The sequence below is a fragment of the Typopeltis vanoorti genome, chromosome 11 (genome assembly GCF_054136105.1).
Source record: "Typopeltis vanoorti isolate ZY-2024b chromosome 11, IOZ_Tvanoo_1.0, whole genome shotgun sequence".
NCBI classification, from domain to species: Eukaryota; Metazoa; Arthropoda; class Arachnida; order Uropygi; family Thelyphonidae; genus Typopeltis; species Typopeltis vanoorti.
Genome location: NC_143559.1, coordinates 122825706 through 122846704, shown reverse-complemented (window position 1 = coordinate 122846704; position 20999 = coordinate 122825706). Strand labels below are relative to the sequence as shown.

General features: G+C 34.7%; 1 protein-coding gene across 1 annotated transcript in view; it reads left to right on the top strand.

Annotated features, from left to right (window-relative positions):
- Window positions 1-20999, top strand: part of LOC150102016 (uncharacterized) — a 136437-nt gene that overhangs the window by 67361 nt on the left and 48077 nt on the right. Inside the window, exon 5 of the mRNA XM_090400187.1 lies at window positions 7434-10457. Coding sequence (XP_090256313.1) covers window positions 7434-10457 — 3024 coding nt within the window. The remainder of the gene's footprint in view (window positions 1-7433; window positions 10458-20999) is intronic.

The following is a 20999-nucleotide window of genomic DNA, read 5'->3' as shown; positions in this document are numbered from 1 at the left end:
GATTGTCATTGGATGTTGTGCATGCAAGTAGTGTGAATGAATTCAAGAACATGTATGAAAACTGGTGTGGGTAGTATGCAGCCTGCCTTGATGAGTCCCCGACTCCCTTGAGATTTCTATTAATAATGTCTTGTCATCCATCATTTTGCAACAAAGACAATGAAAATAGGCAGAAACATTGAAAACATCAACTGTATCCTGAATGGAGAATCTATAGAACAAGTAAAGCATTTCAGCTATTTAGGAACAATTTTAGAGATGGCAAATTAAATATGGAAATATACAACAGAATTAATAAATATGATTGGAAATCAGCTGAATAAATTTATATGGAATAAGAAAGAAATTAGTCAAAACACCAAATCAGCTGTATATACAAGACAGTGTTCGAACCAATTTTAACTTATGGATCTGAGAGCTGGGTTAGAAATGAAACACTTGATCAAAGACTGGAGACCACAGATATGAAATTTTGGAATTATAGAATAAGATTATGGGAGTGAACAGATGGTATCGATGGCAGTATCATGTTAAAAATGAGGATATATTCGGAAAGAACTTATAAGGAAGAATTTATGTGACAGAGTTCCATGTGGAATCCTGTTAAATGCCTTTGCAAAGTCCAGCAATATCACTGAACTCCACTGTTACTTTTTATAGCAAGTAAGTAAATTACTAGGGCGAGACCTGCCATCCTCAGAAAACCATGTTACTCATTATTAAGTATCATATTTTTGTCTACCCAGTCTTAAATTTTGATTTATATCACTTCTCCAAAACCTTAACCACCACTCCTAATGTATGATTGGCCTATAATTTGCTACTGGTGTCTTGGAGCCTCCTTTATGCAATGAATTATTTTCCTCCCCCTTTGCACTCTATTGAAACCTTACCAGAACTGAGGCTTAAATTAAACAGCTTGATCAGAGGATGTGCCAGTTCGCTTGCACATTCTCGTAACACATGGGCCGATATGCCATCTAATCCTATCTCAGTGTTCTCATTAAGGTTCTGTAATATACTAAGTACCTCTATTTTTTTCCGTCTCTGTTCTCACATCAGTCAGTGATACATCCGGCTTTGCAGTGTCTCAACCAAGATGGTACACCTTTGCAAAATGATCACTTGGTAGCTCAACTATTTGATTTGCTTCTTACTTTCCTACCAGCAACACTTTTAAAAGTCATCGTCCATAGTCATTCCTCTTGTTACTTGCCACATAGCAAAAGAACTGCTTAGGATTTCTTTTGGATTCATCAGCTAGCTTCCTCTCATACGTAGCTTTGGCTAAGTATGTTACTTGCTACATAGCAAAAGAACTGCTTAGGATTTCTTTTGGATTAATCAGCTAGCTTCCTCTCATTCTTAGCTTTGGCCTTATCATACAGGTCACCCTCCTTGCCTGTACCTTTGTAAAATCTCTCATGGTGAAATAAAGAAAAAATTTTTTCACCTATATTGATTTTACATAGGTCATAAAATATATGAAATTAGAAGTGTATATAACCTTCTTTAATGTATTAAACTTCGTGTTATATTGTGAAAATAACTGAATATAAAACTTCAAGTATATGTAACTAAATGGATTAGACAGGATTATACTAGTGAACTGGAGGTGAACAATAATCTCTAAGGTCACTGAAATATAGGAGTTTTCCTGCCAAGACCTAAACTAAGCTTTGGTGACGTCAGGGCACTTCTGAAAAATCCCGGAAGTTTGGATGGTAAGACAAGGGACGTTGAATAATATAAAAAGGCCGTGATTTGCGGGCAAAGAGACTTTTTTTTTTTTTTCTTTCGAATTTTCTGGAGTCTTGGGAGGAGAAGAGTAGGGAGTCGTCCAGTAGATCTTGGGAAGTTTGCTGGTAGTTAACCCCAGTGCAAGGGAGGAGTCAGGAGAGGCCATATTTAAAGGAACCTTCTGAGATGTTCGATGAAAGTACCAACTCACGTGTATGCCGATATGCTGAAACCAGGGCAGTTCCTAACATCGCTGAAGAACTATATTACTTTTCCAAGGGAGAGAACTTGCAAGACGACAACCGTCGAATAGTACCTGATCGCAACCGTTTCGCAAGAATGAGGAAAGAATCAGCAGAACTCACCCATACCCCTCGAAAACCCTAGGACTTTACAAGATACTGAGTAAATAGATTGCTCTATGTTAATGTCCAAGATTGTTTGTGTAGATAATCAGTGCTAGTCCTGTTTTATCAATTGTAGTACGTAGCAAAGAAGTTAGAAAGCTGAGCATCATCTCGGAGGGTTCCTTTGAATACGGTCTCTCCTGACTCCTCCTTTGCATTGGAGTTACCTACCAGCAAACTTCCCAAGGTATAATTTTGTATATTGCTTGTGTTAACTAACACATAGAAAGTGTTACATATAATTTGTCTTAATTTTATAAAATTGAATGCAAGGCTTTGTGGGCTAAGGACCTTTCACGTGATAAATAAGTTGAGTGTGGTGTGAGATTTTTTTGTTTAAAATTTCTCAAGTGATTAGCTTTACTTCATAAATTGTGATTCAAACAAGTAATATGCCCATTGCTGTTTGTAAAATATTTGTCTTAGTTAAAATAAAGATGTTTTGTTTTGTAAATAGCTTGCCTGATCCTTGTTAACCAATGCACTGTCTCGAAAAAACTAATCGGACCTGTGACCAAGGTAAAGTAACTGCCACAACTGTACAAATCAGAGTTGCTGAGATTAATGAACAGAGGGCTCTTATATGTGCTTAGCAGATAAATTCTCATGTTTGTAAAGAATTTTAAATTTACATAGTCCTTGATGGTGCAGTCGTTAACTAATATAAATTTTTCAAGGACTATTAAACATGAGCATTAGCAATCTAAATTGAAGATTTGCCCTTAACTAGAGATTTTTTTCCTTATTTTACGACATTAGCACATATAAGGGTATACCTTACGATGTTGGGGGGGGGGGGTGTAAGTTAAGTGGCTGAGGTCAAGTTAAAGTATCAGACGTGAGTTTTGAGATTAGAACATTTTAGGCAAAGATAGAGGTTACCATTTCCAAAGGAATTTAACATAAGCTCAAGCAGACACAGAATACAGATATCAATGTAAGGGGGGAGAAGGGTTCATTAAACATAAGAGTAACTAGAAAACAAAGACAATTACAAGTGGCACAAGTCTACATCGCAAAATAAGTAACTAATAAATAATTAACATCTATACCTTGTACTGCCCATTGGTATGCTGGCCACCTTTATACTCTCTCCACGACTGCCTCTTTATCTCTAGCTCCTGATAAATAATACTATTCATCTATCTTACTCCTACTTGATTTATCCTCCTGACTCTGGATATACAGTCTGATACTGCTTTCCTTACACGCCCCTTGACAACCTTCCATGTACCATTAGCATCACTCCTCTCCAAATTCTCATCCAATGGCACTGCTGAAAACTGACTTCTCAGCTTTTCATAATCTCCAGCTTTGTAATTCCACATGTATCCTTTCTTAATGGAAAATTCTGCATGTCTGAGAATCTCCTAGGTCAAGACCACATGATCGATTTCCCCAAGTGGAGACAGTATGGCTAAATTGGTTATTGATATGTATTCTGATGCTCTGACCAGATCCAACACTCTCATACCTCTTGTCCCCTCTACAACATGCTGTCTCAGGTATTACTCTTAATTTCCTTCCCTCCTTGTGATCATTCCTTTTCCCAATCTATGTCCCTATAGTTAAAATTTCCCATAATAATTACTCAACCTACATTCATCATGCAAATTTTCATTGCATACCATCTACATTCTGCCTTATTTTCCCTGGATTATAGCAGCAACAATTATATATTTCATCTCATTGATCTCTATCTCACACTAGATAGTCTAGAATTGAATATTCTCTGCATGTATATCCTCTTGAGGCACTTCTACTCTTTTTGTCTTCAATTCTTCTGCTATCATTAGCAAAACCCCTCCTCCCATTCAGTCTTCTCTGTCCTCACTGAAAATACTGTAGCCCTTACATGCTATCCCTATGACTATATCATCCTTAGTCAACCAATTTCACTAATTCCTATAATTTTTGGTCAAGTTGTACTAACTAATAACTAAAAATTCCTTGCACTTATTTTGAATACTTCTGGAGTTAGTATACATAAACTGCAATATTCCCTTAATTCCATAACCTTCCTATGTGTGAATAAGCCCACTTTGTGCACAGTTTACTTTCTGACAATATATAATCCCACATTCACAAAGATTACTGATCTTAGTACTATTAATAGCTGACTATCACCTGCTTTCCTAGCAAATCTCATTTTCCCATTTTTGATGGGAAATTTATTCTATTCCTTATCAATAAATTCTATATGTTATGCACCAGTCCGTTTAAGTGCAGACCATCATTCTTAAAAAAAATCCTTCCTTTTATCAAACTCATCCCAGATATTCATACAATGAATATTCACATTCATTTCTTTACAAAAGTTTTTATACAATCTCGACATTAGATCATTTGCTATAATCGCACTTCTGTTTAATTCATCACTGTCAAATCTTGGTGGCACACTCATGATCTTTCCACTCTCACTCTTCGCATTCACTGCTATCATCAAGTTTCAAATCCTGTCTCACAGAAAATCTTTCACTACCTAGATCATTCATTCCCACTACTACAATAATCTCACTCACTCTATCTCTTCAACTTCACAGCCCCAGTTATATCTTTGATCCTGGATAACATGCTTTAATGACTCTATCATCTTTCACACCCCTAATTATAGAATCCCCATGCAGCACTGTATCTTTTTTTTTTTTTTTTTTCATCTTTTAATTTCACACCCTTTGCACTCATTGCTACTTGTTTTTGTCCCTGTTCTCTCACATTCTTTTGTACATAGTTCAGCAATTTTTATATATGTATGTCTGCATTTTTCATTCCATGCACGCACGCACACACTTAATCTGTTACTAAATAAGCTATAATTCTCATTCACTGAAAATCCTCCCCATCCTTTCTATTCTATAAAAGATATCAGACCATATTGGAGTGCTATAAGGTAAGTTATTTAAATTGGTAAAAATTTCAAAATTATGAAATATATTTCAGTCACTGAAAAATGTCAGTGTTCTTTTGTCCCAGGACCTGTACACACAATTTACTCAACATGCCTCTATCAGTTACATTTGGATATGGTTGAATAAAGAAGGCATGCTTTCTATGAGATTGATTGCACTTAACTGTGAAGTCTTCATGCTGACTTAAACTTGAAACAGTAGACAAAACAGATGTATCATCATATATCTCACAAATGTTTCAGTGTTTGAGTCAAATAAAACAGGAAAAACAGTAGATACATTAGAATATGCGAAATAGTCTACATAATTTTTTTTGCAAACTTGGCATCAGGTGCAGGAGGTGATATCATAGATAAATAGGATGATAAAGATATTAAGTAATCTGGACTGGCTTGCATTTTAATTACAGAAGAAATAGTAGATTCTGATGGTTTTCAAAACTATAAAATAAAGGATATTGTCATCAGGATCCAAAGTTTTGAGTGGAAGATGAGTATTGACTGAAGCATCAGAAACTGGAAGGGACAATACACTGGTAAGTATAGCTTCACCTGACAGTTGGTCTTCAGCAACCAAGTCAGAAATGCTTGAAAATTGATGTAGATGACCATACTTACTAGGCACATTTGACTTCTTAATGATACCAGTTCACCTATGACACTGTCACTTGATTGTTAAATGATGTTTTCAAATATTCACCTAGCTTTAATCTACTAATTGGAATGGTGACCAGTGTTTCCAGATGCTTAGCTTGTGACAACTTCTGTCTAACATCATATCAGACAATGAATTAGTTGGTTCAGTTCCTGATGGTATTATAACATTGTGATCTAAGTCTGTCACAGATATTTTTGCTGATTTCCTTCATCGACTCTTACTTATCTGTATCTCTGTAGTTGACTGCTGCTTTCTTCTGCCAGACACAATATGAGTATTCATGTTCAGTTTTCCTGCTTCCTTATGATCATTACCTGAAGCTTTCTGCTGTGTGCCTTCTATAGTATCATAGTACTTACTAGCAACTTCCAAAAAAATCTTTAATTTTTAACTACTCCAGCCTTTAACAATAACAGAAGCATATCCCATGAAATATTAACTTTACCATGGTAAATATATTGAACCATCCACTTTAAGTAATTAAACTTCATATCACTAAATGTCACAACAGAAAGTTTACTTGAGTTCTCTAAAAAATAAGCTATAGAGAAAATAACTGCCAGATAGAACTACTTTATGAGCCTTAAGGATCATTTCCTTACACATTAATGATACATCAACCAGGCTTTTGTTAGCAAATAAATTATCCAAAGCAGTTAATATATGTTTCTTATGATTATGCCCTTTCTGATAAATTTTCTGTGATCTTGTCATCATATTTAGTACTGAACTTACATTAAAATAACATTTATATTGGGATTCCTTTAGCCAGATTGTGCTGCACAATACCATCAACAGAATTTCTATAGCAGTTACATAATATATTTCACACACATTACTGTAAATACTCCTATTGAAATGAGTTAGGCCTAGGCTTAGCTACTCGCACATTCAATTCATACAAAACCAATAGACATTTGCACAAAACTACATACCATGTTTAACCTAAATATCATAATATATATTAAAAATAAACAAACTCCACAACAAGAATGCTTCACTAAAAACATAAGTTTACAGCACTAAACCAACAGCCAGCCATATGTCACAGTGCCACCTTGGAAAAGCTTTGGTTAAACCTTATATTTTGGGAGCATTGCAGCAATGTGGTATTTTTTTTTTAATAGTATTTGCTTTAAATTTCTTGTTTTGCCAGGAAGTTATCTTTTAAGTAAATGAATAGTTATTTTTAGTGCATTTTTTAAAATTAATGTAGTCATTTTTTCCATCCCTATAAGGATGCAGATCTGTCTTATGGTTACTGAAGGAGTTACTGAAGGAGTATTTACAGTAATGTGTGTGAAATATATTATGTAACTGCTATAGAAATTCTGTTGATGGTATTGTGCAATTACAGATCACAATTCTGCAGTTACTTTGTTATATAAAGGCATGTGTTTCTGTATGTACCATATGTATAATTCATGAAAATGACTTGAGCATAGAGTCTGATATTTCATTTTTTTAATACATTTTTATTTTCTGAGCGGTGGTTTAAAACATAAGTCTTTTACAAAGGGGGGGGGGGTGATTATACACTGTCTGATATTTCAAAAGAGAGAATTCTAGATTATGTATAATAGACTTTGATATAGAGCAGGTCTCTTGACTCTGCAGAGTTCTGTAATAATAATAATAAGTAGGATTTATCATGATTATGAAAAGTTATTGGTAAACGTTTTATGTTTTTATTAGTAATTTTTTTTTTCTGTCATTTCAGGTAGCAAATCTGTGAAGCCTGTATCTCCAGAGATTGTAGCCCAAGTTGTTGCAAATGCCAAACATAAGCTTGGTAGACTTCACAGTTCTCCATCTCAGGATTCAGTTATCAACCATGATTGTAGCAGTAGTTATTCAGAAGTTCCTTACCAAAACATTCCTAATTCGAAAGACCAAAGAAATGTAACTTCTTATTCTCATGAAGCAATTGTGCATAGCGAACTTGTTGAATATCCTCCTGACTTAATTTCTGCTACTGTGGAGAAAAAGTCATGGTTATCATCAGTTGCTCTAAGCAATGGAAATTCCACCTCATCAATGCCATCAACTCCTCAAAAGTTGCTAAATAAGCAAAAAGGAACAAATATTAGTCGAAGAGGTAGTCAGAGTAGTATCAGTAGTGCGAGCTCAAGAAGAGGAAATCAAAATACCTCTTTGGAGTTACCATTGACCCACACTGGCAAAAAAAATATCTCAGACGAACTCTCTAAACTAGAAAGAAAGAGAAGTTATCCAGAATTAAATTCTTTCCAGACATCCATGCAGTTATCAACAGTTGATAATTTTGAGAAAAAAGAAACGGAATCTTCATCTGAAAAATTTGAAATGGACTCATCCTTGTCTGAGACTTTTGAAACGGAATCTAACATTTCAGAATTAAGTGGAATTGATGAAGAGATGGTCCAGGTTCGAAAACTATTAATAGATGTATCACCTGCATCATCGAATGTACATAATAGTACTAACCAAATACATAATTCACAATTTCAGAATAACTTAAATAGTCAGCAAATTATTTGCAATTCATTATATGTTCCGGCCCAAACAGTGACTGCTTCCATCACTAACTCTATGTCTCCTACTAAAAGAAATGCAATCGTTGTTAAGGGCCTTACAGAACTACCTTCTAAACATATATCTAATAAACATCAAAGCACTGAAACAGATGATACTGAATTTTTTCAGTTATTAAGGCATAAATCCCATCTTGAAGGACAGTTAGAAACACTAAAAGAAGAAATGAACAGTATTATTAAAGATCGCAGTAACCTCCAATCCTTGGTGGCATCATTACAAACACAGCTGAAGCTAAATTTAACTAGAACAGAAATAACTACTTCAGATAAAGAAAAAATAGCCCAAGAACTGGAAAGAACGAAAAGAGAACAGAAACAGTGGGATAGTGTTATAGCTGAATATCAAAGTGTTATTGATTCAAAAGAATCTAAACTTAAAGCTATAAAAGAAGATCTCTCAGAAGTTGAAACCAGTAATGAAAAGTTAAAAATTAACTTGGAAGAGATGAGGATAGATATGGAATCAAAAGAAGGTGCAGTTATAGGTTTAAAAAAAAAAATAGCAGAACTCCATGTTGAGGTTCAGACACTTTTGCAGGGAAAAGTACAAGTAGAAAATGAGGTGAAAAGTTTAAATTCTGAAATTAAAACGCTCCGGAAGTCTAAAGATTGGTATCAAGAGCAGCTGCATTTGACTCAAGAAAATAGGAATAAAATTCACCAAGAATTAATTGCTTCTCAAGGAAATTGTATTTCTCTCAATACTACTTTAGAACATTTGAGGGTTGAGAATGCTCAGACGAAGCAACAACTTTTAGATGTTCAGCAGAGAGCCATAAAAGAAAAAGAAGTTCTTATGAAACACCTTGAAACTATTGAAGCAGATATGGTTGAAAGGGAATCACTTTTTGAACAAATTCAGCAAGATAAAGGTGCAGCTGAAGAAACTTTAGCTGAAAGAGCAAGGAAAGTTGAAGAAGAGAGGTCAAAATTAACAAACTTAACCTTTTTAGTCAATGATTTAGAATACCAGTTAAATGTTTTAAAAAGAGATGGTGCTGATAAAGAGCAGCTTATTCGGAATTTAGAAAAAGAAAAAATTGATATGGCTGGTCAGGTTGCATTGTTACAGAAAATGGCAAATAATAAAGATATGCTTTATCAACAACAACTTCAGGAAAATAAAGATTTGGAATTGAGGTTGAAGCATTCAGAAATGTCTATAACGGAGTGTGAAGAACAAATTACTCAGTTAAAAAATGATAAGACATCTATTGAAGTAGCCCTGGCATCAGCAAATGAGGAAAAGAGAGTAGTTAATGAAGCAATTAAAGGAATGAAAGACAACTTAAATAGAGTTGAAAATAACTTTAAGCATATGAAAGCAGAATTAGTGTCAAAGTCATCTCTAGCAGAACAGCTCTTAAAGGAAAAACAGTATTTGGAGGATAGCCTTCGAAAATCAGAAGATGAAGTTTTTCAACAGCGAAAAGATTATGAAATACAAACTGTCAATAATAATCAGAATCAGGATATGCTGATCGATGACTTAAAAAAAGAGAAACAAGAACTACATCAGGTGATCAACATGCTTCAGAAAGATACTTGGAAAATGCAAGAAACTTCTTTTATATCTGAACAAGAAAAGCTAACTTTGATTGAACAGATTAATAAATTAAAGATATCTTTAAAAGAGACTGAAGAAAGATTAACACTTATGCAGAATGAAAATTCTACTTTGCATGACAAAATAAATTTCCTTCAGAATGAGTGTATTGCTAAAGAGGGTGAAATAGAGAAATTAAACAATCCAGAAATGCCTCATAGATCTACATCTAGTGAAGACATTTCATCAGAACATCATAGTAAAATTATTGACTTACAAGAAGCACTAAATACAGCTGAAAATAATCATAAACAGAAGCTGAGAGTTTATGAATCTAATATTAAAATGCTAACTCGTAAACTTCGTGAAAAGATGAAAGAATGCAAAAATTACCAAAATGAACTAAAAAAATTGCACGATTTAGAAAATGAAGAAAATGCTGCAAAAATAGCAGCTGAAAATATGTGTAAAGAAGCTGAAATTGAAGAATACAAAGTCAAAATTTCTGACATGACAGAACAGTTAGACAGTACCAAAAAGAAACTTGAAGAACAGAAAATAATATTGGAAGATAGCCAGAAAATTATTTTAGATCTTGAAAAAGAAAAAGGTCGCTTATCAGGTAAGAGCTTTTGTATGTAATGTTTATATTAACTTATTAAGTTATAAAAGTATTAATTTTTCAGATTATAGGTATCAGAAACTAAAATTACAATATAAGGAATGCTAAATCAAACCTAGGTTGTGCAGTAATTTGCTTTCTCTCATTAAATTGTTGGATGTTGGATTTAGTATATCTTACAGAACAAAATGTTATGGAACCTGTGCCACTCTCTTGCTCACTGTTTCATCAGTATATTTTGTGGACTGAAGCAGTCAGTCCATAAATGAAGAAAATTATTGATAACAAACTAGTAATGACATAGTAAATTGGTGTAACCCTCAAAATATCTGGCATTCCTTTTGGAAGAGACACACAGTAAAATTCTTTTCATATTTGCATATTATTCTTCACACCTGTAATTGGATCAGCCCTTTATTTTCTACCTTCCACAACACTTCCAACTATATATAATTTTCATCTATAGCTTGCTCTCCATCTCTTTCCTGTCATTTTTGCTCCAAACACTTGCTTATTTTGCTTATCTTTGTGATGTGCTAATATTTACTAATCTTTGTCTGTAACTCAGTAACAGTGATGCCCTTGGCTTGAAAACTTGGGTTCAAATATTCAAAATGCAAAGAATTTTCATAATGACTTTTTCAACTGAAAGTGACTTAGCCAGCTTAACACAGAGATGATGGGGGTAATTTGTGAGGTAATTAGTGTAATAACTATAACAAGTCAATAAATGTAGTGTGGAGTGGCCATACAAAGTGGATTAGCGTAGTCTTGAATGGTTATGAGGTAGATTGGTATAGTGTGAAATGCTACACAAGATAGATTAATACATATGTGTGTTGAGACATAGTGCTGTGAGGACATCATGTTTGAGGTTTAATGGAATATTTTCAGCACTGGGAAAGGATTAAAACTAATTTTAATGCTTCCAATATTTCGTCTCAGTCACTGTGACATCTTCAGGGATTACAAATAATTTTTGTAACAACACACTCAAATAGAATACAATACTAAATGAAACATGTAGATGACTCTAAAGTCCTATCTAGGTAGCGTGTCCTCTATGGGCATTTGTAGGTGGCCTAGGATGTAATGTTGGATCTCTGATAATTAAAGTTTCCCAAATTTTGAGAAGTTTTATGCAACCATATTTATTTAAATTAGGTTGATTTCTGAGTGCTGCTGCAGATTCTAAACACAATCTTTATGGTTTGAATTTATTATGGTGGAGCATGATGGTTTTTCTACAGGTGATCCTGTGGGTTGTATTCAAAACATAGTCTGCAAGGCCAGATTGACCATAGTTGTGATTGCAGGTGTATGATTTGTGTTCTTCTAAATGGATGGTTGCTGATTTGCCTGTCTATCTGAAGTAAGCCAGCTTGCAGTGACAAGGTACTTTGTACTCCAGGCACTGAGAGGAGGAAGCTAATCTTTGGTGGAACAGATAAGGTTAGTAAGTTTATGGTTGGGCTTAAACACTCTGTGGAGGTTGTACTTTTTAAGGACCTGCCTATTTTTTTGATGTGCCACAGATGTAGGGTTGGTGATGGCATTTCTGAAGTCCTTCTGAAGAGATGGCTGGGGAATGGGAGAGGAACTTTAATTATCAGAGATTCCACGTTACATCCTAGGCCACCTACAAATGCCCTTAGAGGGCACACCACCTAAATAGGACTTTAGAGTCACCCACATGTTTCACTTAGTGTTTCACTTATTGTCTTGTATTTGAGTGTGTTGTTACAAAAGTTATTTGTAATCCCTGAAGATGTCTCAGTGACTGAGATGAAATATTAAAATTAGTTTTAATCCTTTCCCAGTGCTGAAAATATTCCATTAAACCTCCAACATGAAGATAGATTAATAAAGTATGAATGGTCTCTCACCAGGAAAACCACCTGAGACCCCATGTTGATACCATGCAATAATAGTAATTTTTCACTTCTCATTCTGTTTATATGCTATCACTGATTAATTCTCTTAACATTTTTTTTTAAAAATTATTAATAATATCAAGCTCCTTTCTGAGATCTGTGTGTAATATGTTTCTGCCATTTTTGCCACCTGTTTACACTCCTTATTTTCCTCAAACTCTCATTTGTGGTTTTCAGTCTTTGATCAACTTTCATGTTCTACCTCAACTTTTAGATTCATAATTGACTTGAACACTACCTTGTATATTGTTAGTTTGGTTTATGCATTGCATCTTCTGTATGTTTATTCCTTACCTATTATGTTATCTGCTTTTGTATTTAATTTACATTTTCACTAAAATTGTATATAATACTTGTTTAGTTTATTGTTGAGAAATGCAGTTGATGTTTTCTATTTGTATTTTTATCATTTTTGCCTTTCTAATGCTGAATTTTTGTAACAAATTTGTTACAGCAATTATTATTTCATTTGACTGAGGACTTGAAAACTTATAGCAGATTTATTCAAGAAAATAACTTAATCTACATGAATAAAGAGCTGAGCTCATTATCTGTGTGTTGATCAAGTTTAATATCACTTTCCTTTATAATATGATCCATATATTTTATAAATAATCATTATGGATTATTTATAATATTAACATTATAGCATCAAACATCTTTTCTGTAATCCTTCAATTCTGACATGATTTGCAGCATACTTTAAGCCGTGTATCGTTCTGTATAAGGTTCCATTTACAGCATGCAGCAGTGGAGTGTTGAAAGATTTTATTATTATTAATATATTGGCACCAGTGGCGTCATGTGCCCTTTTGGATTGGGTGTGCTGTCGTGTGACTAATGCAACCCATGCTACAAAATTCATGTCAATTTAACTGTATGGTTGGATTTTAATCAGTATATGAAAGTTTTAAAAGTGCGTAGCTCATCAGCACTCATCTTAATTGGTCCAATTCAATTAATTGTAGGATAACTTTAAATACTTTAAAGTTATCCTACAATTGTAGGATATTATCAATTAAGTGTAACCAAATCTGCATAGTGTGGAACAATGTGTTTGTTTTAAGACATATTAGAAAGCAATAATGAAAGAGAATGCTTTGTTTGATTGATATACTTGAATTACTCAAAGGTATAAATAGAATAGTAAATTTGGAAGAAGAGGACGAGGCTTATCTCCTTCAACTACAATCATACAATCTGCAAAAGCTCTCACAGAAAACAGGACATTCAGTAGATTGTCAATACTGTTTCCCTTGTAAATATGGTCAAAAAAGTTATAAATTATTTATAGGAATTTATATATTAAAAACTTGTCTATGTTACCGCTAAAGCTCGAAAGTCATTAATGTGCACATTACCTAGCTAATCTGCAGATTAACTGATTTGCTCCGTTAACGTGCGGAATCAAAAGTTTTCCGCATTTTACCTAGGTATTGTGCACATTAACGGCTTCCCTATCGTTAAAGTTCGAAAGTTTGTTTCTCTCATTTCCTTTCGCTACTCCTTTCCCCCTTTCCCTCCACTTTTAGTTTGGTTTTGCCAGTGTCATATGTTTTGCAAATTCATTTCCTTAATTGTAATAATATTTTAAACCGTTTGATTCTTTGTATTATAGTTTTTTAATTGATTGATGATTGATTCTATCAACTAATTCGTTGATTGTTTGATTGTATTAACTTGATTCTTTAGATATCAAAAAATAAATAAATAACATTATGTTAATTTAAGCGTACAGAAACGTTGCTGTTGTTCCAGCAAAGATCTTATTTTCACTTTAACGAGTGCCTAGTCAGTAATGTGCAGATTATCTAGGTAATTTGAGAAATGAAACAATTTTCGGCACTTTAACGGATCATCCTAGTTAATCTGCACAATACCTAGATAATCAGTAGAATAACTGATTTCTGCACTTTAGCGGTAACATCTATATCAGTGTCCTAAACATGTCAGTTCACACTTCACACAAATAAAACAGATGAAACTCAGAAAACAAACAGCAACTCATGACAAATGACAATGTTCAGTTGGATTGGTTGACACAATAACCATTCACAGCCACTAACGACCTCTGGGTGCTGTTGTCTCAGTGCACACCTTGCCTTACCGTTCGAGTGGTTTAAAACCACTGGAATGCTAAAAATTTGACCTGCTGCACCATTTCTACATCTGTTCAAAGGTGTCCATATTTGTGACCACACATCTGAGCTATTAACATGAATATGATACGTTTAAGCGGTGAAAAGTACTCTTTTCATGAAACATTAGTATATAGTATTTAGTTTTAGGAATCATGCGAAACCAGATAACGATTAGGGAGTCTTTAAAAGGAATAAATGTAAAAATATATTATCGGTGATATTGCTATTCTGTGGGTGTCCACATACCTAGCACACCCTGAATATACCCTCTGATTGGCACCACTAGGGAATACAAGGATCATTGATCATTTCATTCACACAACACCTAAACATCTATCATACTTCTTTTTGAACACTTTCATTGAAGAAATACTCTCAATGTTTAATGATTATCCCATGTAAAATAAAAGAACCTATAGCACATTAGTGCCATGTGCAGGGTGCAAGTTAGTGGCATGAGGAAGGCTGTTTCAGAGGACAGATGTAGATGGAATAAATGAGGAAGAGGAGAAACAGGTTCAATTTGTTTGCAATTATACTGAAAAGAGATATTGGGAAGTTGCAGTTCTTGTATTAATAGGCCCAACAGAAAACAGAGGAAGGATGACTGCCAGTTCCATGAAGTAGCAACCATCAAAGTATCTGTAGATGAGACAAAAAGCTGAAACAGTGCATCTGTGAGATAAAGTTTGAAGTGAGTCTGTGACGCAGAGAGGATCATCTGTGAGTTGAATTGCTCTCCTCTGGATAGCATCAAGAATTTTTATCGAGATTTTGACACCATTACTCCAAACTTGACCTCCATGTTGGGACGGATAGTAGAATACCCTATCTGCACTCCTGCATATTGTAAGAGGCGATAAACGGAGACCCAGGTCCCCTTCCGGAGTTGGGCGAAGGGATAATCACCCTTCCTTGTAAAAAATTATCTGATTATGAAAACTGCAAATCTGGATGAACAAATGCTCCTGGCAACAGACGTGACTTGCGAGACCCCAGAAGACAGTTATATAGCCTGGTCTGATGTGGATAATGTATATATATGACTCACCAAGGGGAAAGGCTTTTGGAACTCTTGATGTTAAAAGAGTCACTTATGAACCACAAAAAATTTCGAAGATTGGATCATGGAATGTCATAACACTGTACCAGGTAAGAAAAACTAGGCCGGCCTGGTTGGCCGAGCAGTTAGTGTATCTGCTCTCTGGCCAAAAGGCTGCAGGTTCGAATCCCACTGTGGGCATGGCTGTTTGTGATTGTCTGTGAAAATACTAGTGGTGGTGGTGGTGGTGGTGGTGGTAGATGGTGTTGGAGTAGTTATGGTTCATTGTAGTTGATGGTCGAGACAGAGAGCTGTAGAGTAGGTGCCCTCCTTCGATGAGTCTTTGGACTTCCTGGAGGGATCATGTAATAATAATAATAATAATTACAAGTTAGACATTTTAGGTATCAGTGAACTCAGATGGACTGGTTTTGGTAGACTTATAACTAAAGACAACAAAACAATATTGTACTTCGGATCAGAGGAGAAGCATGAAAATGGAGTTGCACTAATATTGAACCCAAAAGTCTGCTGGAATGGGAACCAGTAAACAAGAGAATTATAAAAACCAGGTTCTATTCCAAATTTATCGAACCTTCTGGTGTGTGCAGGTTTATGCACACCAGAAGGTTCGATAATTTGGATTAGAATTCATTTACTAATGATGCAGATGAAGAAATAAAAGAATGCTTTTATGAACAACTTCAGAAAGTAATAAATTCTTTTCCAAAACACAATATCATAATACTCATTGGCGATCTTAATGCAAAAGTGGGTAAAAGGTCATGTGTAGAAGAAAACTCCTTAGGTTTTGAGGCTTATAGAGACTGAAATGAAAATGGCATAATGTTGTATCCTTTTGTGAAATGAACAACTTTGTCATTGGAGGAAGTGAATTCAAGCATAAAGAAATACATAAAAATTGATTTGGATCACACCAGATGGTAGTACAAGAAACTAAATTGATCATGTTGCTATCAATAGTAAATTCATAAGATCCATGCTTGATGTGAGAATCAAACATGGTGTAAATGTTGGTTCTGACCACTTCTTGTTAGTGACAAAGTTGAAATTAAAACTTCAAAGTGTATTAAGAAAGAAAGAAGTTCAAGAACTGCATTTGATATTGAAAAATTTTAAATTAAAGAAACTTTGCTTTGGAGATAAAGAACAGATTCAGTATATTAGAAATAGAGGAAAATCAAAATGTAACAGTAAAAAACAAATTAGAAGAATATTGGAAAATTTTCAGGAATACCTACAATGAAGTTGCTGAAGAAGTAATTGGTGAACTAAGAAAAATAAAGAATGATTAATTGCAGAAACTTAGAAGATCATTAAAGGGAGAAAAAAAATTAAATCATTAATGAACAATACAAATTCAGAATAATTATATAAGGTACATAGCAGTCGCTATAATGAACTAAATAAAAGCATAAAGAGAGCTGCAAGAGCCAACAAGAGAAAATATATTGACGAATTAGCAAAAGAAGCGCAACATGCTGTAGAAAATGTACAAATTAGACAACTCTGTCAGATTATAAAACGAATCAATGGTAACAAAAAAGCAATCCCTTCCTCCATTAGAGACGAGCAAGGAAAATTATTGACAATTGACTCCAAAATCGAAGCAAGATTGGGAGAATATTTTGATGAAACTTTGAATGTAAAGGTAGATACAGGATCTCAACAGGTGCAAAATATTACAACTAGTTTAATATCCACTTTGAATATTTCCGAAGACAAGATTTTGTTGAGCAAAGTGAAAGACGTCCTGAAGGCACTAAAATCCAACAAAGAATGTGGAAATGATAATATCAGTGCCAAAATGTTAAAGGCTGATCTTAACACTACTACTACCAAATTACAAAGATTATACAACGAAATGTGGAAGACAGAAAAAATTCCTCAACAATGGAAAGAAGCAGTAATTGTAAAATTCCCCAAAAAAAGGAGATTTGACCAATTGGTCAAGTTTTTACAAAAATTTTAAAAAGGGGGGGGGGATTGAAAATTTATTAAGAGAAGAACAGGCAGATTTCCGAACTGGTTGCAGAACCATATCCAACAAATATTCACTCTTAGAAATATAATTGAACAATATATAGAATTTCAAGTCCCACTTTACCTAAACTTCATCGATTTTTGTAAAGTGTTCGACTTAGTAGATAGAGAGAAACTTTGGAAAATATTAGAAGAATACGGAATACCTTATAAATTTCTCAACATTATTAATTAAGAATATGTATAATGACAGCAAGTCTTGCGTGGAAGTAGGTGGGAAAACTTAGACTTATTTATCATTGAAACTGGAGTTAGGCAGAGTTGTGTTCTGTCTGATCTATTATTTATAATTTTAATTGATTGGATTATTAAAAACTCAATCATCAAAAGAGAGGAATACATTAGGACTTTACATCCACACTGGAAGACCTTTATTTTGCTGATGACATAGTGCTCCTGTCTTCCACGCTAAATGACAGCTTAAAACTGATGACTTTGCTCGCTGCACAGAAACTGTGGGTCTTCATATAAACAAGAAGAAAACCAAGGTCATGTGAATAAATGAAAAATCAAATAAAGAAATTAAATTAAAAAATGAAACAATTAAAGATGTTGATACTTTTTACATACCTTGGATCAGTGATAAATAAACAAGGCGGCACCGACGAAGATGTTTTACAAAGAATTGCTAAAGCACAAAATTGTTTCAGGTCATTAAATGAATTATGGAAAGCATCAAATATACAGTTAAAGTGAAAATTAATATCTATAAATCTATTATGTGAGCAGTACTGCTATATGGCTCTGAAACTTGGAAACTTTACCAAGGCACAAAGTAATAAATTGGACATTTTCCAAAACAATATTTAAGAAGAATTTAAAAAATCTTCTGGCCAAATACAATCACTAACGAGGAACAACTTTTAAAGAAAACCTTCTCCAAGTCAAAGATGAAGAGATTTGTCTAAGAAGATGGAAATGGACCAGACATGTTCTTTGCATGGGGATAAACAGTATTTCCGAGGTAGCACTGAGTTGGGCTCCAGAAGGAAGATGCTCTAGAGGTCGTCCAAACTTAACTTGGAGAAGAATGATGGAATCCGAAATGAAGGAGGCAAGATGGACGAGTTTGGCAGAAGCAAGAGTAGTTGTGAGGGACAGGCAGATGGAAAACCAGCATTGCAGCCTTATGTGCCAGTAGGCACGGATAGACTTCATGATGCTTGATGATGACTCCAAACGTGAACAGTATTTAAAGGCATTTCCACTTTTCAGCAGTAATCACCTTCTCCACTATGAATGGTCATCCCAGGAGCCTTCTTGTAACCTTCTCTGGCTTGCACTGCCTCAACAAGGCCTCCTCAGCCATTCTCTCTTCTGTCTTCCTAGTGATGACCAATTCATCACTTTCTTGGGACATCTCTCCTGTGACATGCATTGAACATGCCCATACCACCATAAAAATCAACATTCCAAGAGGTCCATCACACTTTCTCACAAATTTAAACTCTTCATAATGGTCTCATTTCAAACTCTTTAATGGTGAGATATGTTTTGTGTAAGCAATCCATCTTTATAGCCCTTATATGACTTTTCTACCTTGCATTCAGTGTACATCCTTCTCTCCCATACATCAGAACACACACACTATCATTTGGAGTATAACCTTCTTGGTTTTCTGTCAAATGTCTCAGCTCCATAGTACACTGCTTAATAGCATTACCGGCTTAGTTGACATGATCATCTACATGTTTCATAAGTCGGGAAGATATGAGAAAGATGAACTAGAAAATAAAGATATACAGGAAAATAAAGCACTGCAGAAATAAGAAAGGTATAAGATAAGGTTATGCATTAGCACCCTTACTTTTCAACTTGTACATAGAGAACGCAGAATTGATGTTATAACTGTATTGACTGAGAATGAACAGGATTTAAAATACATGAGGAGGAGGTGCTGGTAAGTTCTGATAAACACCTAGAACAAAAATTACATTAAAACAACTGATATAACTACAAGAAAATAATAAATTTAGTTTAATCCTTTATTCAAGTGTTAGTAAACAAAGTTTGCACCTGAAGTATCTTCAGGACTGAGGCAACTCGTGGTAAAGGTAGACCGAGCTCTCATCACTCCTTGTCTTAATATCTCCCATAATGCAAAAACACATCTCCTTGCGGACATGCATAAATACCCACTACCAATATGAGTTTGGCAACTCATATTGGTAGTGGCCCTTCCCTTAATGCATTAAGGGAAGGGCCACTACCCACTACCAGTTTCAACCTTTATTGAGGTCTTGTTAGTGGGAGCCAGACCCAGACACAAGGAGTGATGAGAGTTTTGTCCACCTTTACCACGAGTTGCTTCAGTCATCCTGAAGATACTTCAGATGCACACTTTGTTTGCTAACACTTGGATAAAGGATTAAACTAAATTTATTATATTCTAACCATGTGGAAAAACTTCCAACATCTTTCTCTAAATCCAAAGTAATTTAATAATAAGGTGGTACACCTTTTGGCAACTCATATAGGTAAATATGACTTCTCCATTGCTTCTGCCTTAGTATCACCACTTCTGGGTCTGGCTTCCCGTAATACATAGCATTATATATGTCCGCAAGGAGATGTGTTTTACATTATGGGGGATATTAAGACAAGGAGTGATTAGAGCTTGGTCCACGAGTTGCCTCAGTCCTGAAGATACTTCAGGTGCAAACTTTGTTTGCTAACACTTGGATAAAGGATTAAACTAAGTGTATTGTATTCTACCAAGTGGAAAAAACTTCCAACATCTTTCTCTAAATCCAGAGTAATTTAATAATAAGGTGGTACACCTTTTGGCAACTCATATTGGTAAATATGACTTCTCCATTGCTTCTGCCTTAGTATCACCACTTCTGGGTCTGGCTCCTACTGATGAGACCTCAATGAAGGTCGAAACCGGTCTGGGTAGTGGCCCTTCCCTTAATGCATAGCATTATACATGTTCACAAGGAGATGTGCTTTGCATTATGGGGGATATTAAGACGAGGAGTGATGAGAGCTTGGTTCACCTTTACCACGAGTTGCTTCAGTCCTGAAGATACTTCAGGTGCAAACTTTGTTTGCTAACACTTGGATAAAGGATTAAACTAAATTTATTATATTCTAACCAAGTGGGAAAAAACCTCCAACTACAAGAAAGAACAGACAAGGATAGAATAATGTAAGAGCATAAGTTGCCTTCATAGCTCGGCTACTAGTATGTTCTTTCTTGTAGTTATATCAGTTGCTTTAATATCATTTTTGTTCTAGCTGTTTATCAGAACTTTCCAGCCTCCCCTCCCCCAGTATTATTTATGATGGATAATGTTTTATTTGATTATGTACTTAATATAAATGGTCAAAAATTAAAATAATGGTAGTAGGTGGTTCA